At 47.6% G+C, this 26,341-nt stretch overlaps 1 protein-coding gene across 2 annotated transcripts in view; it reads right to left on the bottom strand.

Annotated features, from left to right (window-relative positions):
• The window catches only part of Prmt8 (protein arginine methyltransferase 8), a 95,688-nt gene that overhangs the window by 25,945 nt on the left and 43,402 nt on the right, over window positions 1–26,341 (bottom strand). For both annotated transcript variants that reach the window (XM_052721841.1, XM_052721840.1), the window contains exons 3-5: window positions 17,729–17,884; window positions 14,484–14,547; window positions 38–180 (exon numbers count right to left, since the gene is read on the bottom strand). In XM_052721841.1, the coding sequence (XP_052577801.1) occupies window positions 38–180; window positions 14,484–14,547; window positions 17,729–17,884 (363 nt within the window). The remainder of the gene's footprint in view (window positions 1–37; window positions 181–14,483; window positions 14,548–17,728; window positions 17,885–26,341) is intronic.

Consider the following 26,341-nt stretch of genomic DNA (forward strand, 5'->3'; position numbering starts at 1 on the left):
ACCAGGGCAGTGCGGGGACAGCATGCGGACCACTTACCAGCCACTTGTCCCTGGCAAAGATCACCGTGTTGAGCATGGACTCATAGAACAGACAGTAGCCCATCCACTCGCTGATGATGATGTCCACTTTCTCCACAGGCAGCTCCACCTCCTCCACTTTACCCTTAAATATGGTAATGACTAGAAAACAAGAACCCAAGCCATGCTGTGCGAGGACCCCTAGGCACCCTGGGCTCCTTGCTGCAGGGCTGCTGAGTCTTGAGCCCCATTCTCATCCTGCTTTTAGGGTGTGACTTACCTTATCCTTCAGCAGAGGAACTTACTTAGTCACTGAAAATGCTGAGAAAGTCTTTGAAAGCTACTTGAGTGTGTCCTTTATCAAAGGTACTGGACAATTACTATGCACCTGACTCTGTGCTAAGCCTGCAGAATACACCACGTCACGCAATCTGCCTTAAGAACTAAGCACATTATCATTACCAACCTCTTCTTTTACAGCTAGGGAAACTAAGGTCTCAAGGTGAGATGATGGAGTAGAAACCGAGTCCAGGTCTGATAGAATGGGACTGTAACACTCCTACTGTGCACTCCCTGCTCTATGTGAGGTTACCATGACAACACAGGCCCAAACTGAGCAAAGGACACTGCACGTATTACTCTTGCATCTACGCACAGCCACAGTCCTGTACTCAGTGGGTGCCCATCTAGTGTCTGTGAAGGAGGCAAATTGGTGTTTTGACAAGACCAATGGACTCAGCAGACAGAGAAACCTAGGGTTAAATGCTGGGTCTTCTAATTAGCTGTCTGATTTTACACACATCACTTGGCCATGCAATTCCCATCCAATTCCCTAAAGAATACCAGAGAGCATGAGGTCTCTGTCGGGGCTGGTTGTATTAAGGAAATGAAACAACACCTAGGAAGTGCCTGGTCTGTAGCTGAGGCTCAACAGAAGGTAGACATGGCAGATACATTCCTTATTTAGCAATATACGGAGAAGAGAAAGGTGCAAAGCCCCGGTGAGAAGTGACTTCCCATCCCACTGCAGAAGGAGAATTAGCTTGAGTTTTTGATCAGTTGACCCAGAAGGACACATAATTTTTGTATTTTTTGATGCACAGATGGAGAAAAAAGGGAACCTTAGGGTCTGCTGTCACACCGGAAGAGTGTTGTGTCAATTGCCTGGTCCCTTCTTAACATCTCTGCTGCAAGGCCACACACTGTCATGCTCTGAAACCCTCCTTCTGTGACAGTCCCTGGAAAAATCACACTAACAAAACTGAACAGAAGCCCAGACCTCAGAGTCACAAACCAAATAAATTATGTCTGTCTTGAATCCAAGGCAATTAATTTGGACTGGAGGCTCCTCTGTAGCCAAGGACACAGAGGCCAGGGCCTTTGTCTCGTGTCTTCACAGTTAAGGGCACCATCAGCAGCTCCTCATGGCCGCTCCCTCTTCACTTCCTGGTTAATCAAGGCTTAATCAAGTTTTATAAGGTGTCAGACACTGCTCACATCCACCCACCCTCACCACCCACCATGGAGGCCTGTGTGCCCTTCCTGCTCACCATTGGTGGCCCCTCCCCCCAAGAAGGAAGAGCAAAGTAAAGCCAGACTTCTCCAAAAATTTTGGAACAAGTGGGAGAGGCAAGTGTTAAGCCTGTGGGGTTTTTTTTGTTGTTTTTTTGTGTTTTTTTTTTTTGTGGCAGGGGCGGGGGGGGGGGAACCTGAGACCATGAAGAAAGAATTCAACTAAGAGGAGGGCCCCATAGCACACTCTGAGAATTCACAAGGGGACAAAGTCAAGGGCTTTTGAAAGTATCCACATTTTATTCCTCATTCTGAAAAAGAGCCAACCAGCATGCTCACGCCCTTCTGCCTAACTACCAGCTTGCAAAGCCTGGCTTGTTTTATTTTTGTCAACAGTTGACACTGTCTAATAGCCTTCCTTTTTGTATTTTCTTTGCACATCTAATGTTTATATGCAGCTGTACAGCTTTGGGTCATTTTGTCTTCTTGTAATATGGCACGGCCTCCATTTGGCCCTAGATAAGACTCCCTTCTGCCCCTGGGATCCCATAGCCCCACTCTGGGTGCCTAATGCAAGGCTCCAGCTGGGAGGACCTCGGAGATACTCTAAGAAGGAGACTACTTAACGAAGAAGAAAGGGTTTATCTTTGGCTCACAGTTTGAGGACATAGTCCATTTACAGGAAGTCATGACAGCAGGAACGTGAGGCAGCTGGTTACACTGCATCTGCAGTTGGGAATCAGAGAGACGAACACTGGTTTTTAGTTGATTTTCTCTTTTTATTCAATCCTGGATCCTGGCCCGTGGGATGGTGCTGCCCATAGTTAAGATGGTTCTTTCCACATCAATTAATCTAATATAGAAACTCCCTCATAGGCATGCCCAGAGATTATCTCCTAGGTCAAGTTGACAGCAAAATTAACCATCACCCATGTATGCATGTATGTAATATATGTATTATCTATCTGTCTATCTATCTATCTATCTATCTATCTATCTATCTATCTATCTATCTATCTGTGTTCTATCTATCTATCTATCTATCATCTATGTATCTATCTATCTATCTGTGTTCTATCATTCTATCTATCTATCATCTATCTATCAATCTGTGTTCTATCATTCTGTCTATCTATCTATCTGAGTTCTATCTATCTATCTATCATCTATCTATCTATCTATCTATCTATCTATCTATCTATCTATCTGTGTTCTATCTAAGCTGTCTTCCTATCTGGCTCACATAGAGCATGAGGCTGGCTCACAGGACTGTATAAGCATACAAAGCTCTATTTTCCTTCTCCACAGACAGGCTTTTTGAGGGGTAGAAGCTAGTGTCCTCAAGGCTCAGAACGGCTAGGCTGCAGATCCCCTTGTCCAGTCTGGACCCCACATCACCAGGGCAGCATCAGCTCAAGGTGGCTTTGAGGTCACTATCTGGAGCTGTGTTTCCAGGCCATAAGTATGATGGAAAGTTTGTTCGACTAGCTGTGACAGGACCCTGGCTCATAAAATTTACAGTGATTAATCATAGCTAAATGTTCCACAGGGAGCCATAGGTTCTAACTTGGGAGCTTTTACCCTGTGGCTTCAGTTGGAAAATTAGACAACCAGAATTCAGTTGTTGCTGCTTTTAATGGGATTTTTTCCCTTTTTTATTTGAGTGGTTATTACAAAGTAAATTAGGCCAGCCTAACCTGATTTGGGATTTCAATGTATCCATCAAATCAGATGGCGCCATAAGACGCCATAAGTTCATGGTCTGCCATTTAATTTTATTTTAATTATCTATTTATTTTTATTTACTTACTACTTTGTTTTTTAGATAGGGTCTCATAGTGTAGCCCAGGCTGACCTGGAACTATGTATCCTGCACTAGCCTCAAACTTACAAGAAATCTCCTGCTTCAGCTTCCTAAGTGCTGCATTATAGGCATGAGCCATCCTGCTCCTCCAAGAGCTAATTCTGTCCCACAGAAAAGTGAGCAGTAAGGTTGCACTCCCCAGGACAGGAAATGGATTGTGAGTCATGAAACCCCCAAATCTGTCGCTGTAACCACACCAGAACCCCTCTCTCCATGTCCTTGGCTTAGTCTCCTGTTTGGTGACACTTGGAGTCACCACTGTCACCTCTGTGCCCCGTAGGCATCAGCCCATGACCCCCTCTCCAAGTTGCCTATCTCAGCTTCCCGCTTCCATTATCTGGCCGAGCACTAGACTCTCCACAGACATTCTAAACTTCTCACATGGGTGGGTAGATGAATAAACAATTAAAAACAAATAAACGAACAAACAAAACAAGGGCATTGGTTTAAAAGACCAAAGAGCTGCAAACCAGTCCTAACTATACTAGTAAATTATCAACATCTGAAAAGCAGCTTGAAGAGCAGTTTCACATGAATTAACTTAACCATTCCCCCAGAGACAATGTGGCTGCTCTCATCTGCCCATTAAGAGACCTGGAGTCTAGAAGAGTCAAATTATAGAACCCAAACTGGGCCCACTGAGTCACCTGAGCAACTCACCCAGCCTCACAGAGGCTCCTGCCCCTACCTCGTGAATGTGCAATCATTTCTGACCTTCCACCACCTGGGAGAGTGTGCGCATCGAGCAAATGCATCAGAGGTGGAAGGAAAGAAGCCGGAGGAGGGGAGGACTGCCCTGTCCGTCTCAAGGCTGCTCGCGTGAGCAAATGAGGGAAAGACAGATAAAGGTGGACAGCTAGGCTTGGTCAGAGCTACCAATCTTCCTTGGCATCAACCCATACCTTGTCTCTGTGCCCTGTGTTCTCCAGAGCCCAGGTACTCTGTAAATCTTTCTCTCACAGAATTAGAGCCTGCACACCACAGTCCACTGGTGATGGAGAAAGACACCCTCTGAATCACCATCTATATATCTAATGGTCCTGCAGCAACAGATTCCATTACAAGGGGCATCATAGGTGGGCCCTGGGTGCCATGCAGTCTCAGTGTACCACATACAGCAAAATGGTACCCTCTCCTGGTTCAAATCCCTATTTACCTGAGAACCAGGAGCTTGAGAGTCCACCCCTCCCCCAGGGCATGCTTCCTATCCTAGCCAGCTCCAGATCTCTACAGGACTTACGGGAGCAATCTGCCAAACTGTGGCTCTGATGACATGTTCGGCTTTAGCTGGAGGCCTTTTCTACCTGGGCATAGCACCCACCATAATGCTTTTTCCATCAAAGCCATCTGAGGATTGGCCACCCCAAGCCATCCCTGAACACTGAGAAGTACTGGCATGGTCTAGTCTGCTTAACTCCCAACACACTGGTCAAGGGCAGGTGACTGTGCAGGCCCGGCCCTACATGGTAATTAAGAAAGAACTTGTACCCGGCAGAATGGGTCCCACTGGGCTTGGGTGTTCAGAATATCACCCTCAGGTCTCATTCTCACCCTATAACCAGATCAAAAGCCAACAAGGGACAGAGAAAAAAATGTCCCACACCTCAGGGGATTTACACAGACGACTCTCTATCACTGTAGGTTTTATATCCACAGATCAGACCACCAGGGAATCAAGAAGATTTGAAAGGCAAGTGGTGTCTGTACTGAGCATAGATGTTTGTTGTCTTTATTCCCCAGGCTGCATCATCTAACAACTATTTACATAGTGTTTCCATGGTGTTCGATGTTCTAAGGAATGTGGAGAGGATTTAAAGTATGGGGAGGAAATGCACAGGCAACATTCAAAGTCTACATACAAATATTATGCCATTTTATTATTAGGGACTTGCGAGTGCTTGGTTCTTGGTATCCTCAGGGAGTCCGGGAACCAACGCTCCATGGACATTGAGTGGCAACTGTACATTAGTCCCCCTACGTAAACAACTTGTCCTGTCCCCTCAGCATGGCTGGCCTCTGCTCTAACTCTCTCAAGTCTCTGCCCCAAGGCCCTCTCTTCAGAAAGTGTACCTTTACAACCAGTGTTTGTCAATGCTTAACAATCGGATCCAGAAAGGGAACTGGGATCAGAGGGAAGGGGGGGGGGGGGGACGGGAGAAAGGAGGAGTTCAGGAGGGAACTGGGATCAGAGGGAAGGGGGGGGGGGACGGGAGAAAGGAGGAGTTCAGGAGGGAACTGGGATCAGAGGGAAGGGGGGGGGGACGGGAGAAAGGAGGAGTTCAGGAGGGAAGAAAGGAGAACTGCTGATGACTAGGATGTAAACTCCAGCCTGCTCCCCCACTGCCCGCCTCCCCTGCTCCCCCACTGCCCGCCTCCCCTGCTCCCCCACTGCCCGCCTCCCCCACCGACTGGGGGCTGGAGACCATTCCAGGCAAGGTGAAGATGCATGTGCAAACCCAGCTCTCTAAAGCAAGCATGTGAGCTGCTCCCACACACCTTCATGACTGTCCGTGCTAACGTCCAGCCCCCAGTTCCCTCACCTGTTCTTTCTAAGCACGTTCGTTCACGGCGTCTAATTACACAGTAGTCTTTGTTCACCGCTTTTGTGGTCGTGCATCTCTGTGAGGCTAGAAGCTTCGTGACAGCAATGATTTTTGTTTTCCTAGTCACACGGTTAACTCCTTTAATACCTAGCACGGGGCCTGGCATATGGGACAATAATGCTTGAAGGGCTGAATCAATGGAACTACTAATGGAGCATTTCACTGCAGTTAGGAAAAGGAGAGGCAATTGCCAGGAGCTAGTGGTACAGGTTCATTCAAAACAGTTTTACGTGATTAATCTCATTTCTTCCTTTGACAGCATTATTTGTCAAGTTAATAAATGAAATAATAATAACAATGGCTAACGGTATTGGTTGCTGCCTGCCCACCAGCGCGGTTCTGTTTCATACAGTGGTGTGCTAGAGAGAGATACTTGACTGGATCTCCAAGGGAGGAAAACGTGGTCCTTAGACTTTGACTGTATGGAGGTGGTGAAAAGGGATGCGGACCAATTTCTTTCTTTCTTTCTTTCTTTTTTTTCTTTTTGGTTTTTTGAGACAGGGTTTCTCTGTGTAGCTTTGCGCCTTTCTGGGAACTCACTCTGTAGCCCAGGCTGGCCTTGAACTCACAGAGATCTGCCTGCCTCTGCCTCCCGAGTGCTGGGATTAAAGGTGTGCACCACCACCAAGTATGTCACATGGGCTCTCAGGGTCACATAAAGAGCTGCTATAGGCTGTAGCAGCTTTACAGCAGTAATCACCCAGTCCCCACAGTGACACCATGATGTCTGAATCACTATGGTTCTTGTCCCATAGAAGAAGAAACTGAGGCACACACAGAAACTCATCTAAGATGACTAGCTGCCCTTGCCCAGATGGATGTGACTCAGGAGTAGCCCCTGCAGTTTCCCAATAAGGAGAAAGGCGAGTGTCAGTCCAATGGCACCCTAACCGAGTCAGGGGCAAGTTACCATGCAGGTTCACAAACAGTCCCAAGACCGCATTCCAGAGCTGGTCATCATGTAGGTGAGTGTAGGTCTCCTGCAGGGACTTCCACATGCACCACGGGATGCTACCAAACATGCAACTAGCATGATGCTGGGAGCCAGGACCCCAGGCAAGGGATGAATGAGAGAATCTTGGTAGTGAAAACCAAATTGAATAACACTGATGTTTAAATTTAAAAAGAAAAAGAGTATGTCTCTCAGTTAGGTTTTGAAGCATCTACCAGGCAGGTTTAGATGAGGAGACAACACCTGCCAGCAGCCTACGGCAAGATCACCTCCTCACACACAACCATTGATCTCCAGCCGGTAGCCACGTGACATGGTACCTGCCAGTGTGCCAGTGGGAACCACAGTGCACAGTGTGTCAGGCCCAAAAGAAAGGGATTCACCCAAGGCCCTCTGAAGCACAGACAGGGAGAGTCTAGGAGAAATAGCCTGGGGATGTGTGAGCAAGGACAGCTCCTTGGCTTGTGTGGTCCAAAAGAAAAGAAGCAGAACTTCAGGAGAGTAACAGGGAGGTAGAATCCACCTCAGCGAAAAGAAGTGCTTTCTGATGGCCATAGAAGCCCAGGTGTTCGGCAATGAGGTCTTGTCAACGAATCCTAAAGTGCCTGACATAGAATTACAGCAGTATCGGCTCTGTATGCTATCAGTGTGAAATAACATACAGCTAATATGTGCTGATCATCTAATATATGCAAGGTCATGTACTTGACATTTGACCTGCTGCTCATTGCTCGTCTCTTCAAGCTGTACCTCAATATACCTCCTCTGGAGAGCAGTTTGCTCTTCCGTGTAAAATGGTGCAAGAGAGTCCTCGTGAGTTAGACTGCAGACCTGTGTGTTCACTGCCACTGTGTTTCATCAGCTATGATCTCTTCCACCTGTGACACGTATCCTTAGGGACATGCACAAGATGAAGAAAACAGAGAGGTACATCTTTTCCCTTTGGGTGTCTGGAGAGTAAATGAATTATACTTCTTTTTTCTTCTGGTTTGTTTGTTTACAGAATTACAGAGCTTCGATCTCTGCTCTGATGTCGATCTTCACAAAGGAGGGGACTTTCTGAAGCATGTCTTCAGCTGCTCCCCACCCCCCGCCCCCGTCAGTTTCTGTCATGGAGGAAATAATAATTGCTGGTGTTTAAGTCAGAGAAAAATGACTGAAACATGTGTGGATCGAGGCACGTGAAGGTGGCCCATCTGTGCAGGTGGCTTCCTGTAGGTGTGTGTCTCCATGTGAATCAACCCACCCCAGGAGCCACATGGAGGGGGAGAGAGAGCCACGCTCTGACTCTGGGTGCCAGGTATTTTGTGTGCGTGTTGTTATTTATGGCCCGCCGCCCACACTCCCGACACAACTGGTGGTGGCGGCATTTCTAACTCATCTCCATGGAAGCACTCATCCAAGTCAAGCTGTCCTCTGTCGAGGACACATGCCAAGGCTGAGTAAGCTGGTGTAGGGGACACGGCCTGCTGCCATCTCACCCACCCCGCCTACCTATTCTACCATCTAGGGAGGAAGAAATGAAGGCCACTGGGCCTGGGTTGGTACAGTGTATACGGTGTGGGGGGGCCACACCTGAGGCATAGGGGTAGCTGGGTTTTTTTAGGGGGAGTGGTGAGAGCAGTCTAGCCTTCATAGGCCTTTGCTTCAGTTAAGCACGAGACCAAACAGAACCAAGTATGAGCCATAACAATCCAGAGCATGAAATGGGTGAGTCGGGGCTGAGCAAACTGGATGTCCATGCTGCCGGGGACAGGTGAGGTAGATGTTGCAGGGCAGCATGGGATGGAGAAGCCTGAGTCAAGAGACAATGGCCCAGCCTGGCCATCTGACACCAAGTTGGGAATGGGGGACATTTCTCAGAGGACTGTTCTGGGTGGGACAGAGGTGCCCCAGAGTGGAAGAGGGCCCTTGAAGATGGAGGAGGTGGGATGCCACATGGGAAGCTCTCCAGCAGGGGTGACAGAGTGACAAGCGTACGTGGTGCAGGAGGTGGGGACTCTGGGAGATTGGTTACATGCAGGAGGATTGATCCAGCAAGCCAATATGTCAATAACAGGACTCCAGCTTTTCAATGTCAGAGGAAGAGGTCTGGAGAGAGAAAGGGAGAAAAGGAGAGGAGACTCATGGGGCTGAGTCAGAAGTGGAAGAGTCCCACGAGCTTAGCCTCAACAGCATATGAAGATAGAGACAGGAATGAGTGTTGTGTAAGTGTGTACACACATATACACACATACATACACACATATACACATATGCATGCACACATATACATATATTCACACACATGCATACACATATACACACATATATACATATTCACACATGTAACCCATACATATACATGATATATACACACATATAGCACACACAGACATACACCACACATGCATATATCATACACATGCATGCATGCACACACATACACATATATGGGCACACATATATCACATACATACTCAGTCCCCAGCTCTCTGCAGCGAGACACCCTAAGGCTATGGAGCATACCCAGCTTCTTCTTTATTTCTAGCTACTATCATCTAGTCAAGGACACCGGGGGAAGAGCTGATTGAAAATAGAGGCAGATGAAGTGCAAGATGCACGTGAAATGGCTGGAGCTGGGAAATCAGAAATTCAGAAAAACGGGGAAAGCACACAGGAGCCAGGCTTAAGATGCTCTTGGAGACCCAATCAGGGATGCTGGAGTTTCAAAGTAAGTCGTGATAGCCAGGTAGAACCCACTAAGTACAGTATGGGTGCACAGTAAAAAAATGTTGAAACTAATAAGTAAAAGATGAATAATTAGAAATGATAACAAGATAATAGGTAGGGACAGACAAACAGATGATAGCCATAGACAGAATAGAAAATATAGAGAGAAATAATAGAAGATAGATATAGATGGTAGATGAAAAATACATGGTAGAGATAGACATACATAGACGATAGACACATGGTAACTAGAGATGATAGATAGATAGATGATAGATAGATGATAGATAGATAGATAGATAGATAGATAGATAGATAGATAGATGATAGATGGATAGATAGATAGATAGATGATAGATAGATAGATAGATGATAGATAGATAGATAGATAGATAGATAGATAGATAGATAGATAGATAGATAGACAGATATAACAAATGGGGAATGGAATGTTTACAGGATTTCAAAGTACCTCCCCCAGAACTAACTTGCTCCAAATATATTGTGACAATAGCAAGAAGAGAAATTAATTCAGCCAGTAGCAAAAGGAATGGGAAAGCACAGGGAGAAAGGCAGACCCCAGAAGTTGGGAGTTACCATCAAGGAAGGCTACAGAGGGGCAGCCTAGGCACCAGTGGAAGGCCCCTGGGGCCAAGGAATGGAGCCCAGCATCCCAACAGTGAATCTGATTCCACCTCAACTACACTCACTCGTGTTCCCACTTCCGGGACTGTGGGTGCTAGCAGAGTGCTGTGTCCACCCACAAACACATGTTGGAGTGCAGGAACAAGAGCTCAGGTGGGGTTCTCCCCTCAGCCCCCACACTCTTCACCTTAGTTTCCACATCTGTTAACTGGGAAGAATCACTTTCCTTTTTCAGAGGGATAGAGAAGGGATGGGGGAGCCTCGGAGTGCCAGGCTGTGTCACCCTTAGACAGAGGGGTTGGCTTGGTTTCCCTTTTCCGTACTTAGCATGTAGAAAAGTCACCTGTCCTCCCTCTGTCCAGGTCAAGCACTTTTGAGAAGAGCCTTGTTCCTGTGCCTTCTGAGGGAGCTAAGAGATGCTAGAGACCAAGCCAGAGGTCAGGATGTCTGAGCAACATTTGCCTTGTTCAGTCTGAAGGCATTGCTCATGGCCATGCACCTACTGCCCAAACAGTGCCCCAGCCTTGCCCCTGTCACCAACACCCTTCCCTCCCTTCACTCTGCTTACTTCTTTACCCAGATTCTGCTACAGCTTGAAAGTTGGCCAATGTTTCCCCAGATGCCCATGTGTCAAAGGCTTGGTGTCCGGGGTGGCATTAATGTAAGATGGTGGGCTCTTTAAGGGGAGCCAAGTGGGACATCCTTAGGTCATTGGAAGCATGGGCTACCTCTCTTGGAGCCCCGAGTTCTTGCAAAATGGGTGCCATAAGAGGAGCAAGCCTGGCCCCATGCGTCCTTCCCCTCTGCTTCCTTGTTCTTAATTTTAACCTGTAAACTGAGCTACAGACTTCTTTTCTTCATTGATAGTTGGTCTTCGATATTTCATTATGGGAACAAAAGCTGACAAAACCAGATGACATCATCAATTTGCTGTCGTTCTCTGGACCCTCCCTCCCTCACTCTGCCTGGTCTTCTCATCAAAGCTAGGCAGCCTCCAGCTCCACACATATACAAGCCAGTGAGCGTGGAAAGAGAACAGCCACAAAACAATGAGAGTTGGGCCCTCTGCACAGCGGGGTCCGCCGCTCTCTAAGAGAGAAGCACATTTCCCAGCAATCCTTACTACCCCAGCAAACCCTGCAAAGAGCACCCAGGCTTTCTTCTCTCCCTTCCCATCGCTATCTATTTTCTCTGCCTAAGACTGTATTCTTGAAGCAAACAGAACCAAGAAACTAGAAGCCTCAGGCCACCAACCACCTCCACCTAGATGCCCCCATTACTGTGTCTAAACTGTCTGTACTCCGTGATAAAGGTCATTCCCTCCCCTTTGATCTGTAGCTAGTCCTTCGAGATCCCTGTCTCACATACCTCTTCCTGTATTTCTGTTGAATCACATACATTTTCCCAGCTTTTCCTTGACCTCTATAGCCTCTGTAGCTGCTGCTCCATTTTCCCATTCCCCATTACTGAAAGAAAAGACATTTGTGGTCCCCACATCACAGCCTCCTCTAATCCTACACTAACTGGACTCTGGCCCCTGCTACACTGAGTACTCATTGGTAACACCAATACCTACCAAGTGGCCAAATCCCGCTGCTGTTACTCTGGCATTATCCTGCCTCACCTCAGCATTCCCTGGGCTGCTCTTGAGGGTTCACCAGCCTCCCAGGCAGCAGCTCCTCCACTTCTTTGCTGGCCCAGCCTCCCCTGCATAATGTCCAAGTGATGAGCGGCCCTTCAGTCCTATCTTTGTCTTGTTTCTTTTCTCCTAAATAGATTGGAGTGACATTACAATGTTGATGATCCCAAATGGAAGTCTCAGTGACTCCTCCTGAAGCCCTAGATGCATAAATCAAAGTCTTCCTCAATATATCCACTTGAGTACCCAAAGTGGGGCACCTCAAGCCCTCCACAGGCAAAGGCAGCTCTTGGTTTCTCCAGCCACCCCTGTGAGCCCTCTGTCTGCTCACAGCCACCTTGAGTTGGTTCCCTACACTTCCTCTCCAGCCCGGCAGCATCAGGTCCTCTGGCTCTGCTTCTGAGGCTACAACACAGCTCATTTCTCTCCACCCCTCCATGGCCATCTTTCCTGTCACACATCTCTCTCAGGAGCCTCTGGAATGCATACTGGTGTTATTTGCATCTGCAACCCATCCTGATGTTCCCACTACCGGCAAGGTTCCTCCCCTGCTTAAAACCCCTCTAAATGATCTCCTGGCCTGAAGAAAGAAATCTAACCTTGTCTGTGAGTGGCCTTCGATCATTCAGGCCCCCTCTTTTAGGCTTCTCCTCTCTGTGCTGTGGCCATGGGCCTTTTTGTGCCCTGAGCATGCCCAGTTCAATGCTGCCCAAAGTTCTCCTCTGAACTTTAGGTACTTGGGTTGAGTGTGGCCTCAAGAGTTCATGTGTAGGATTCTTGATTCCTGAGTGTGGTGTTGTTGGGAGATGGGGCCCAGCAGGATGTCGGGCGATGGGAATTGAGTACCAGCAAATGGATTACTGTTACTCTCAGGGGAAGTCATGCTGAGAACAGGTTTTTGGCCTCCTTGCCCTCCCACATTTCCACTGTGAGCAGAAGCAGTACAAAGCTCTTTCCAGAGACATCAGCCAGTCTGGGACTTCCAAGCATTCAGAATGGTGAGCCAAATTAAACATCTTTCCTTTATAAATTTTCCAGTCTCAGATATTCTATTATAGTCATGGGAAACAGACACTTGGTCAGCCTGCTTCCCTCACGTTTTTCAAACTTGAACTTGAATGTGCTGCCTGAGAGGGCGTCTCACCTAATGTGAGTGGAAGGTCCCCAGCTCCCCTACCACCCAAATGATCAGAACATTGTCATCGGGAGTTTTTCTCTGACTGGTCACTGCTTGCTTTAGTATCTGTAATTCTGCTCCCCACTGGAAGTAGATTCAGTTAGGTCAGGGACATCCGTTGTCATATTCCCGGCTCTGTCCCCAGAGTCAGGCTCATGATGACACACAGAGAAGTTTGTGGGATGATTTATGCTCCTGTCTTCCATGGAGTCTGCAGCAAGTAGGTCAAGCAGCAGAGAGCACAGGTGGCAGGCTGAGGCCGCCCCGAAGTAGGTCTTTGACCTACTGCAAAGTATTGCGTAGTGGGAGGGTCCATAGTGTCTGGTCTCTCAGACGGGGGGGGGGGGGGGGACGGACATCTGACTCCCTATGGGGGAGCAGAAGAGTTCTGGGGTACAGCAGGAGGTGCCCAGGGACCCAGTCTCCTGTTCCACGCTGCTCCCATGCCTTCCAGTGAACCCAGCCTACTTCTCTCAGAGATGCCCATCCTTCCAGGCTCCATACTTCCCACCCTTTGGAACTGTGGATGGGAGCCTTGCCTTTTGGACTTGACCTTGCCCCAGCCACTGCACCCAGCTACCTTAGCCTCACTGCTCCTGCCAACCCTGCCTCTGTTCCAACCCACTCCTCATAACGTGGCTTCTGGTCTACCTGCCGCTCTTCCAACTCCACCTCCACCCAGGACCAAGTATGCACCTAGAATGTCAAGTGCTCAGTAGCCTGACGCTAAGCATGGGGCCTGGCAGCTATAGTCAGGCCTGATGATGGAGAAAATTTATGAGGAGGTGGCCTGGTCAGGGACCCTTGCAGGTCTGAGCATACTGAAGATGGGCCACTGAGAGAGGGAGGCTGGGAATGCCACAGATCACAGGAAGAGAAGGGAACACATCTCTCCTCATGATCAGAGTCCAGCCTGAGCAAGACCTCACTCCCCAGAACAGTTTGATGAGCACACTCCATCAATACCAGTGCTTGTGGCAGACATTCTGGCCAATACCCCCGGTTGGGTGACAGAAGAGGATGCAGGAGAGTATGGAGAATGCAGAGGAAGAAGAACATCAGTGGCTACCTTACAGACATGACAGCCTGCAGCTGGGCCCAGCAGAGAGCATGATGACCAGGCCTCAGTCACAGACAGGGTTGGCCGATGGCTAGGGTGGGACAGACTTCATTTGACTAGCAGGATAGGGGAATGTCACACTCCCGGGCCACAGTTCTGTGAGTGGTTGTTTCAGCACAAGCAGTACCTCCCCCAAACCGCACGCCCTGTGCTCTCCCCTCCTGTGCCCACCTATGCTACCAGAACCAGAAAACGCAAGCCCCTATCCCACCGCGAGGAAAGACTCAGAGGTGGGCCTTACCATTGTCCAGGTGGTTGGCCTTAATGATCTTCTCCGAGTAGTCAGAAATACTGGAACATTCGATCTAGAAAATACACAGAACAAAAGAGACAGGGATTTAAAAAGCACAGCTGCCTGCTAAACTCAGGACCTTCAAAGTCCCCAAAGGCCTGCGTGTTGAAGGCTGGGGAAAGTCCAAGCACATGGCACTATGGAAAGCAAAGGGACCAAGCAAGAGGAAGTTAGGTCATTGGAGAGGGGTATGGAGACCTCAGCTCCTCCTCTTCTTCCTCTCTTTGCTTTCTAGCCTCCCCAAGGGAAGTGGCTTTGCTTTACCAAATGCACCTACAATAATCAGCTGCCTCCTTGCAGGCCTGGAACAACACAGCCAACAACCCTGTACCAGACCTCTGAAACTGAGTCAAAATCAACCTCTCCATCTTTGGAGTGGATATTCTCAGGGATTTTGTTGTAGTAATGGTAATCTGACACAGCACCCAGAACCAATTGAATAAACGGAAAAGTTAAGGTTCAGAGAGGTGCACAGTCTGAGACAATAGATGTGTGGTAGCTAGAAAGCCAAGATCTGGCCCTCTCATTGGGCGGCTCATGTCATTTTACTAAATTGACCACTTTGCCTAGAGAGCAAAACTCAGCTGTGGAGACCCTGTTTCTGTGCTGGAGTCTAAAGAGTGGCTGACTGACCTCAGCATCCTGCAGGAGGGGGATGGGAGAAGGCAGAACAGACTAAGCTCCTGAGGAGGGGTGGAGGGCAGCGCTGGGCCAGAGTTAACCTTGAGCATCTCTCTACATCCCATCACTAAGTCCTGCCACAGTCAGGTGGGTACATATGTGAACAGAAAAGTCAGGACAGCTCTTGGGACTTGTTTTAAGTCCCCTCTACCAAGGCACACACACAAAGGTTAACCCTGAACCCTTGAGCTGATTTTGGTAAGTGTTCTCTAAAGGCCCTTGTGGTGATGGTGCAGTCCTCAGCCTGCTGGTGCTACCGGCACTGGTGGACCCTTTAAGAGGTGGAGCTTTGTGGGAGGAGGTTAGGTCATTGGATGCATGCCCTTGAATGTGATCTTAGATCATAAACCCTTCCTCTTCTTTCCTTTCTTTTCCTACCAGGAAGTGAGGCCTTCCTTTACCACAATGCTCTCACAGAAATGTGACGGCTCATCTCAGGCCCAAACCAAGGAGCCAAGTGACCATGAAATGGAACCTTTAAAACTGTAAGCCAAAACAAAACCTTCCATCTTTTGAAACTGATTGTCTCAGGTATTTTCTTATAGTAACTAAAGCTGATTCACAATGCCCTTCTCTGGACTCTTCCTTTGACAGAATCTCTTCGCTTTTGTATGAAAGTCTTTTCAGGATCCCCAAATCTCTAAGAAAGGGCACAAGTATTTGAGAAATAAATTGACCATCAGCTTAGAGCAGGGCTTCATGGGAAAGGTTGGAGGCCAAGACCCATTGCAGGGTCTAGAAGTTTAGGATGTGTCGTCAGAAGGTGCTGGAGCAGAAAGGCATTTCCGTGACCTATCTGCCACTTTACCTGACTCTCTGACAAAGAGGGCTGAGGCTGAGGCCTGGGTCTCGGGAAGGGCCAGTTCTCTTGAGAAGTTATTGCAAAGGGTCACTGATGGCCTGGTCCAATGTCCACCTTTGGGACTGGAAAGGTAATAACCAAAGGCACAGATGCCACTGGCTGTGCTCTGTCCCAGGAGCACCCACACTTCCTTGGTCGTCAGGCCCTTGGCTTTCAGGTTCCATTCCCCATGAGCATTGTTCCTGACTTTTCCTCCTTCTTGCCTCCCTGGCACCCCAATACATGTGGCTCCTGAGGTTAGCACTGAAGAACATAGCAGCTCTAGATAGGTAGCTGGCCACATCCCAAGGGCCTCCCCGGCCTTTTGCAGCAGGCTGTGGTCCCTTTCAGGTGGCTGGATGAGGGTGAGCTGAGTCCAGTCACATCAAGCACAGAGGTCACCTGCTGTGGGGAGCCCACTGGCCAGGCTGGAGACTTGAGCTCCTCATTTTAGGCCATCACCCTTTCCTTCTCTTCCCTCTGTTTCTAATCTCACTGCTTGCTCTGTTCTTCTTTACCTTCTCCTTCCTTTTCTTTCTTCTAGCTTGCCTCCAAGTCTCCCCAGCTTCTGTTTCTCACGTCATATCACCTCCTTCTGTGTTTCTGCCTCCATTTCCTATCCTTGACCATGGCTTCTGCTGTCCCCCACAACCTCACCCTCCCCAGTGGAGTAGACTGTGGACCAAGGGGAAGCCTGAAACAGGAACAATGGAAGCAAGCTAATGGGAAAGAAGCTGGCTAAACCTGGCAGGGCCAGAGCCGTTGATGACAGGCAGGCCATGCCAAGTTACCACTGACTGAGAGGCACCAAGCAGGAGCCCCGGAAGCAACTCAGCTATAGTTCCTGATGACTCAGGAACCAGAGGCAGTACACTGCTCTCTCCTGCTCAGCCTGACACTAATCTAGGCCACAGCCCTTGGAGGACAGCGTAGGATCACCAGATGGCCTCAAGGCCACTGAGATCCATGACATCAGGGTTCCATGCTGATGAGGTTTGAGAGAAGGAAGCCTGAAGCAAGGAAGTTTCTTAGCAGTGATGGTGATGGTGCTGTTCTTGATAGCAACGGTGGTAACGACAGTGATGGTGATGATAGTTATGGTGGTGATGGTGGATGATGATGGTGATGGTGATGATGGTGGATGATGATGATGACGATGGTGGTGGTGATGATGATAGTGATGGTGATGATGGTGATGATAGTGATGGTGATGATGGTGGATGATGATGATGATGGTGGTGATGATGGTGATAATGGTGGTGATGGTGGATGATGATGATGATGATGATGATGATGGTGGTGATGATGGTGATAATGGTGGTGATGGTGGATGATGATGATGATGATGGTGATGATGATGATGGTGATGATGGTGGACGATGATGATGATGATGGTGGATGATGATGATGATGGTGGTGATAGTAGTGATGGTATTAGAACTGTACTATGATTGATTTTCTCTGCTCCTCTAGCAAGAGAGATGGACTGGGGCTGGCTTGGTGATACAGCAGTTGCCTAATGGGCTCAGTGTTCTGGGTTCCATCCCCAGAACAACACAAAAATAGAAAAAGAGATGGTAGGCCAGGGTGGGTCGTTGTAGGAAGATCCAGAGAAAGCAAGAGGCAGGGACCACTCTGCAGAAGCTAACATGAGGGAGGGCGACATGCTTACCCCAAACACCTTCTTGGCCCCTGCTTTGGCAGCGAACATGGAGAGGATCCCTGTGCCACTCCCGACATCCAGCACCACTTTGTCCTTGAACACATGCTTATTATGGTACATGGAGTTCCGGTACGTGAGGGTCCTCACCTCATCCTTCAACATTTCCTGCAGTGGAAGGAAAAGAAAGTTATAGTCAGGGGACTCAGGGCATCTGGGAGCACATCTGGGTCACTGGAGCACATCTGCATCACAGGCAACTGAGTCATCCCAGTAACATCTTCTGGAACCACTATGACATCACTGGGTATTTAATGAGGATACTGTAGTACATGCAGGACACATGCCTCATTCCAAACTTAGCCTGCTTTAAAGGTCTACTTGGAAGATAGCTGAGAGGTATAAAAAAGGAGTTGGTGTCCAAACCTGCTCCAGTCTGTCTAAAACCAAAAGGAAAGATCAGAACAGCACAGCACGAGAGACTCAAGAAGGAATCATCAAACTGATGTCCTCCCTAAGCTTACACCAACTCTGTCTGCTCACCACCCTTCACATCTTAGCAATTTAGTATCTTTTGTGTTTTGACTTGTAGCAATTTCAGTGCATAGGAATCCACAACAGTGTGGTTTTAATTGTACGTCCTGTTAGACTCCTGATAGATATCACCTTTTCAGGGTGCTCACTGGTTCTCTCTCTCTCTCTCTCTCTCTCTCTCTCTCTCTCTCTCTCTCTCTGTCTCTCTCTCTGTCTCTCTCTCTTTTCCTTTCCCTTCCTCCCTCTTAATCAGTCTAGGTTAGTGTTATTAATTTAATTAGTCTTAAACCTAAATTTTGAGCTACACACAGCAAACTTACAGCCACATTATGCTGAATGGGGAAACTGAAAAACCTTTCCTCTAAAACTGGAGAATAAGACAAGAGTGACCACTTTCTTCACACTTACTCAGAATGATGCTTACATTCTTAACTACAGTGGCAAGAAGAGAGAAAAAATAAAAGGGAACAGAGACGAGAAGGAAGAAGTCAGGTGACTCCCATTTACAGAAGCCATGATCCCGTTATTGAAAGACACTAAAGACTCCTAAAAACTTATCTCTGACAAACACTAAAAACTTAACTCTGACAAATGTGCAGAAATCTGTAGCTTTTCTAGACACCAATAATAAATATGAAATGCAGAAAACAATCTCATTCACAATAGCCTTTAAAAACTTAAATGTGTAGGAATGAGCCTGACACCAGAAATGAAAGACAGCTGTAACAAAAACTATAAAACACTGGGAAGAAACTCAGGAAAATACCAGAAAATGAAATTTTTCTCATGGGTTTACTGCTGAGAAAATGGCCACATTAAAGTAACCAGCAAATAAAATACAAGCTCCATTAAAATTCCAATGACATTCAAAGAACCAGGAAAAGCAAACCTAAGGTCCCCATGGCAGCACAAAACATTAGAAGGCAAAGTAATCTTGAATGAAAAGGTCTATGCTGCAGGGACCGCATGCCTGGTCTCAAGTTACACCCAGAGGAAAGTGACAAAAACAGCCTGGTGCTGGTGCAGAAGCCACACGGACCTAAGGAATGGAATAGAGAAAGCAGAAGTCCATGAAGCTCCATAAAGCAAGGAAAGGTGCATGTGGGAGAAAAGACAGCTTTTTCAACAAATAGTGCTAGGAAAATTGGATAATCCCATGCAGACAAATGTAACTAGATCTCTATCTCTCACCCTGTACAAAATCCAACTTAAAATGGATCAAAGATCTTAATGTGCAAGACCTGAGACTTGGAAAAGGAACACTTAATGATATAGACACAGGCAAGGACTTTCTGAACAGGGCTTCAGTAACTCAGGAACGATAACAAAAACTGACAAATGGGACTGTGTGAAATTAAAAGGTTTCTCCCAGCCAAGGAAGCAGTAGAGTGAGAGGAAATGTTTGCCAGCTATACATCTGGCATGAAATTAATATTCAGAATATATAAATAGCTACAAAAACCAAGAGAACAAATAATCCAATCAATAAATGGGCAAATGAACTGAACAGATACTTCTCAAAGAAGAAAGACAAAATGTCCAATGAATTCAAGGCCAAAAAAAAAAAAAGAACCATTAACATTCTTAGTCATCAGGGAAATGCAAATTAAAATTATGTTCAGATTCTCTCACCCCAATCAGAACTGCTATTGTCAAAAAAAAAAAAAAAACAAAACAGTGCTGGTGGGGGTGTGAAGAACCCATTGGTGGGAATGTAAAGCAGTCGCTATAGTCATCAGCAGGGAGATTCCTTCAACACTGCAAGTAAAACTGCCATAGCATCCTGCCACCCACTCCTGAGCACCGACCTACACGATGGGCCATACTCATGCACAAATAAGAAAGCACACCGCATGAGGGAAACTGGAAGAGTCATCATGCTAAGTGCAATAAGCCAGACTCAGAATGACATATATATTTTCTTTCATATGCAGGATCCAGTTGTTTATAAAGATGTAAAAGAAGAAAAGGGGTGGTTTGGGAAGAACAAGGGGCACAAAAATAGGTGATTGGGGTAAATAAGGTTAAAATGAACAATATTCACTGTGAAACGGTCACGATGAAGTCAGTTACTTTATACAGCTAATGTGCACTACTAAATTCAAAACATTGGGCTCTGATGGTTTCTCTATCATTTGATTTCTATTTAGTTGACTTGCTCTCATCTGTATCATTTCCTTTCTTTGACTTGAGTTTTATGTGTTCTTATTTCTCTAGCTTTGCTCTTGGGTTTTGGTGTTTGTGTTTTTCCTTTTGTCCCTAATAGAAGCATTTAAAGCTATAGATTTCCTTCTAAATCGGTGGTTCTCAACCTTCCTAATGCTGTGACCATTTAATACAGTTCCTCATGTTGTGGTGACCCCCAACCATAAAAATTATTTTATTGCTACTTCATAACTATAATTGTGCTACTGTTATGAAATGTAATGTAAACAGCTGATATGCAGGGTAGCTGATATGTGACCCCCACGCCAAAGGAGTCATGACCCACAGGTTGAGAACTATTGTAAATACTACTTAAACTGCATCCCACAAATTTTGATGTGTTGGTCTCTTACAGTCATGTAGTCTAGAATGCTGTCTAATTTCACACATGTTTTCTTTTCGGGTACATGGGTTATAAAGAAGAATAGTTTAATTTCCAACCATTTGAGGATTTCCTGTATAAATTACTTTAGGCTTTTAATTTTGATTGTTCCAGTGCTGAGATTGACTCTAGGGTCTCACACAGCTTAGATTACTACCCTAACACTGGCTTTTTCTAGTCCCTTTCGTGAGGCAAGATCTCACCAGCTTGAGTAAATTGACCTGGGACTCACTGTAGCCCAGGCTGGCCTTGGACTTTCAGTCCTCCTGCCTGAGCCTCATGAGTAGTCACGATGTTAGGTGGAAGCCTGTAGGCCTGGCTCTAATTCACTTTACTGAGCACACTGTGTGGTTTCAGTCTTTTGCAGTTCATTAAGATTTGTTGAAGACAGTGATGTTTGGATTCTAAGGGTCTCCAGAGCCTGCTGTGTTGAAGGTTGGTCCCTAGCCTGTGGTGCTAGCAGAGGTCACGGAACCTTTAATAGGTGGAGCCTAGTATAAGGAATTTGGGGCATCAAGGGTGTCCCTGCAAGGGACAATTTGGGACTTCTATCCCTTCCTAGTTCTTTACTTCCAGGCCACTCTGAGGCCAGCATCTGGCCCACCATGCACTCCCCACCATGATTAATTACTGCCTCCTCCTCAGGGGCCCACATTCTTAGACCACAAATCTGTGATAGAACCCCTAAATCTGGGCTCAAATCTATCTTTCCTCTTCTAAGTTGATTATCATTTTGTCATAGCGACAGAAAGCTAATAAGCCCTCCACAAGATCTATCTCAAAGATTGTTTGCCACACTGCTTGAAAAGTTTGCACCTCTGCAGCTTGGGGATGCAATACTCCATAAGTGACAAATTAGGCCAGACTGTTTGTGGAATGCAAACTACCTATATCCTCACTGGTTTTTAAATCTATTTGTGTTCTCCATTACCAAAGAGAAAAGACTACTGCTGTGTATATCTCTCTATATAAATAAAATGCTGATTGACCAGTAGCCAGACAGGAAGTATAGGCAGGATAAACAGAGAAGAGAATTGTGGGAAGAGGAAGGCTGAGTGAGGAGATGTCAGCCACCATCCAGGGAGCAGCATGTAACAGGCACACAGGTAAAGCCACAGAATACGTGGCAACATCTAGATTAACAGAAATGGGCTGAGTTTAAGTGTAAGAGCTAGTTAGTGGTAGGCTTGAGCTAATGGCCAACCAGCTTTAAATAATATTAGTCTCTGTGTATTTACTTGGGTCCAAGTGGCCAGCCGCAGGGTCGCAGGAGCTGAACAGAACCAGGAAAACTTTAGTTTAGCTACAAACTACAACCAGCCATTTGTCCCTGCATCTATTTAGTCCTGCTGGTCCCCATCCATGCTTTCAGAGCTCTGTGCACAGGTACTGTGGTAATGTGTTCCCTTGGCCAGGCTGTACAGCATCTCCTAGGATTCTTTCTCTTGTGTTTCTAGTTATAGTAGATCAAAGAGAAGATTCTCCTGAGACATGGAAGGCAGAAAGGAATCAAGAACCACTCTGAAGGCCAGCTGCCACTTCCTCTGCTGCCCCAGGGCTGGCGGCTTCAATGTTATAAGGTGTGTGGGGGGAGGTGGTACTTGGACTGAGTTCCTATCTGGATTTTACTTTGAGGATGAGCTAAAGCCTCTCTCTTCAGGAGATTCCTAGATCCCAGTGCCACAAGCATGCAAGGCCCTATCCCCAGAATAGGCAAGGGCATGTTAGACATGCTCAGTAAATCAGAAGACAATATACAGAGCATATGACCATTGTGCACAGATGTGGAAGCCTCAACCACTGCACCCACACCACATCTCCACTGTTGCTAAGTTCTCTGACCCAGCCCATCACCAAGTGTCCGGTGCCTCTGCTTCCTCGTCTGTGAAGTAATGTGATGTAATGTGAAGTAATGCTGTGATGATTAAGAAAATGCAGAAAGTTTCACAAAAGTGTCAATGCTAGGCTAATGTGAGAAAACCAGGTCTTCCAGCAATGTACCTAGCAGAATCTGTAGAAGGTATTCAGTACACAAGTGCTGGCCAGCTGTCAGGCCACACAGACAGGGATGATGTCTTCCAGCCTGATGTCTCAGACCTACCTCTGACCAGCAGACAGATGTTGAGATTCAGGCTGGCTTTTGGGGACCTGAGGCTGCCCTCTCCTTTGAAGGCCCCAGGAAGCCACTCTGGGTTCTGCTGGAAGGTCATGGTCACTTTCTCCTGGCCCTGCCCCCTTGAGTCCTCTCTAAGTGAAGCCGTGGATGCAAAGAACATAAAGGTCCAAAACCACCTCTCGCTTAGCCCTCTTCCTATCGTCCATCTTGTCTATATTTACAGAATAACCATGCTCTGTCCATCCACCCACACTGTGATTCAGCCACGCTCTCTGACCACCAATGTTCCAGTGTCCTACTGATGCCCTGGGGACCACCGCACAGCCAGCTGGCCTGCTCTGGAAATCTGAGGGTCCTGCCTAGAATGTCCAGGAAGAGCTTCCTTGTGAACTTTCCAGGGATGAGCAGATCCCTGCTGCCAAATCACAAGAGGTGAGAAAGCGTCTCTCTCCACAGAGCACCTCCATTCAGCTCATCCCTGTCCCTACCTCCTTTCATATTCAGTGATCCTGGAGACCAAAAAAAGAATGGAGGCCAATCACAGGGGTAAAGGCCACCCATCTAGTCATACCTGTATTTAAAGACCTGTATGTTACCCTAGCTGGATCTGGAGATGGCCTATAGCAGTAACAGGAGGTACTGAAGATAGATGTGCAGAAGCACTTCCCCATGAGACAGTTGCTAAGGCTGTGGGGTAGAGGTGTCGTCTGTGACTTGTAGACCCTTTCATCTGCACTATGACATATATAAGTTTGGGTTTTTTGTTACAACACCTGACTGAGGGTACCTGGTCTGGTATTCAGTTGGCAGCTTTCTCCCAAGCAGAGTCAGGCCAATCTCCCACCTCTCACATGTTGGTCATGATGCTGCTCCCCATTGACAAGCTGGGCGAAACTAGGCATGGCAGCTCAATCTGCAATCCCAGCACTTGGGGGGCTGAGGCAAGAGGGCTGCCACAAGTTCAAGGCCAACCTGGCTACACAGTGAGACCATGTCTCAAAATGCACACACACACACACACACACACACACACACACACACACACACACACACACACATGCACGCACACCTGAACTCACTCAAAGCCTTGACAATGTGCAATCCTCAGGTCACAGTGGGGGGTTGTCAGGTACTGAAAGAATTAGAGACTGAAAATAGCCCAGGAAAGCTACGCTGTGGGCCTGGAGTTGGCCCAGGAACTCAGATGGAGGCTTCCTGGGGTCAGTGTGGAGATACAGGGAAGGCTGTTCTCAGTGTGCTCGGGGCTGGTTTCCAGTGCAGGAGCTTTAGGCAGGCCAAGCCATTCAGGGTCCTGGATATAGTTCCCAAGTGTGGTGGTTTGAATGAGGATGGCCCTACAGGCTCATATATTTGAATGTTTGATTCCCAGTTGGTGGAGTGTTTAGGAAGATTTAGGAAATGTGGCCTTGTGGGAGGAGATGTATCACTAGGGGTGGGGTTTGAGATTTCAAAAACTCATGCCAGGCCCGGGCTTATGATTGTTTCTCTCTCTCTCTCTCTCTCTCTCTCTCTCTCTCTCTCTCTCTCTCTCTCTCTCTCTCCAACTTTCAAATTAGATGCGAACTCTCAGCTAATGCTCCAGCACCATGCCTGCCTGCCTGCTGTCACGCTTCCAGCCATGATGATCTTGGACTCACCCTCTGAAACTGTAAGCAAGCCCCAATTAAATGCTTTCTTCTAACGTTACCTTGGTCGTGGTGTCTCTACATTGTAATAGTATAGTAACTAAGAGGCCAAGTGTCAGCCCAGAAGGGAACCCAGAGCTGCAAGCTCCTAGAGCTTGCGACATGGATGTACCCTTTCTCTAGGATGGATACTGTCATGAGTCCCCTCTGCTGCATAGTCTGCACGGCTTTAGTACAAGTTAATGCTGGATGGGAAGCCAGACCAAGGACGGTGCAAGGGAGTGCCCACATTCCTGAGCAGGCATCTACCCCCTCCAGGACCAGGGCCCTTGGAAAAGAATGCTGATCCTCAGGCCTCCCCACAGGCCCGGGCTCACCATTTTTGCAGAAGGCAGCACAGAGAACCTCCAGCTTCCCTAGACTATGTGAGACAGAGCTCCTGATCTTAAAAAAAAGGAACTGAGAGGCCTCCTCACCTTCACCGTCTGCCTCCACTGAGGCTGCCAAGGACGCAACAGAAGCAATTGAGTCCACTCAATCCTTAAGTGAGGGTCAGGGAGCATGGAGGAAGGAAACATTTTAGAAGATGTATGGCAAGGCAAATAGGAATGAAATCCATGTGCCAAAGGGGAAGGTTGGATTTCTAGCTGTCTTCACTGGTCTTATGCAAAACAAAGGCTGGGATGAGGCCCGGGCTGATTGGTAAGGCCCTGATCACCTGTGAGCAGGAGCAGCCTAAGGTTAAGCGGAGAAGCAAATGAGCTAATAATCCAAAATGCTGGGAACAACACTCGGGACACAATAAGCATTTCACAACCCAAAACCGCTGACTGCTGATATTAAAAACCTCCCTGGCAGCAGCCTGGCAGTTTGGATGGAAGCAAACCTTCCTCCAGCATCATCTCATCGCCAGGGAGCCACAGGAGCTGGTTTGCAAAGACAGCCTCACAGCCAGGGAACCGCAGACTGTAAACACTCCCTCCTTTCCCAGGACTTTCTTCCCTTAGCTTAGGGATGGTGGGGATGTCTTCCTCACTGGGTTCCCATGAGGATCAAGTGAAAGTGATTCATAGGACATGACTAGAACCATGCCCAGCACTTGGCAAGCGACAACCACTGTTAACCGCTTTGGGGGCAGTTTGGGTCAGTGCTAGGGAATTATATAATGAGGTGTGACATGGGGCTCCAGTCTGCACCCACGAGGGCCACGAGGCTTGCTTCTGTCTGGGGACCGACACAAGGCTTCTCTGTTGGGAAGGGGACTGAGTATTCACCCGAGAAACTTGCACAGATGGAATCAGAGTGTCAGAGGAGGGCTGTCTATAAATCTCATCCTCAGCTCTTCCCCTGGAGATGGCCCTTGGACAGATTAATAAGCATCACGACCTCCGGGAGGCCAGGACAACCTCAGTGCATTGGCGGCAAGCACTTCAGCTCTTGGCCAGCATCAGTGCTGTGTCTGGGTCTGGTGGTAAGACTTAAGGTATGACGCAGGGCCGGAAGGTACCACAGAAGCTCAAAGCACCTCTGGCCGCCCCACCCCCAATTTGTTGCAATTCATTTGTTTTGAACGGCAGTTCACTTTGTAATTCGGTCTGACCAGGAAGTCACTACACAACCCAGGCTGGGCTCAAACTCTCTACAGTCCTCTGACCTCCCCTCAGGCTCTCAAGTGCTGGGATACACAAGCATCCACTTCTACCTACTCACCTGCTCCAGGCCCCACCTTGGCCATGGCGGTC

This window comes from Peromyscus californicus, unplaced genomic scaffold (assembly GCF_007827085.1).
Source record: "Peromyscus californicus insignis strain IS unplaced genomic scaffold, ASM782708v3 Scaffold_6__1_contigs__length_162567912, whole genome shotgun sequence".
NCBI lineage: Eukaryota > Metazoa > Chordata > Mammalia > Rodentia > Cricetidae > Peromyscus > Peromyscus californicus.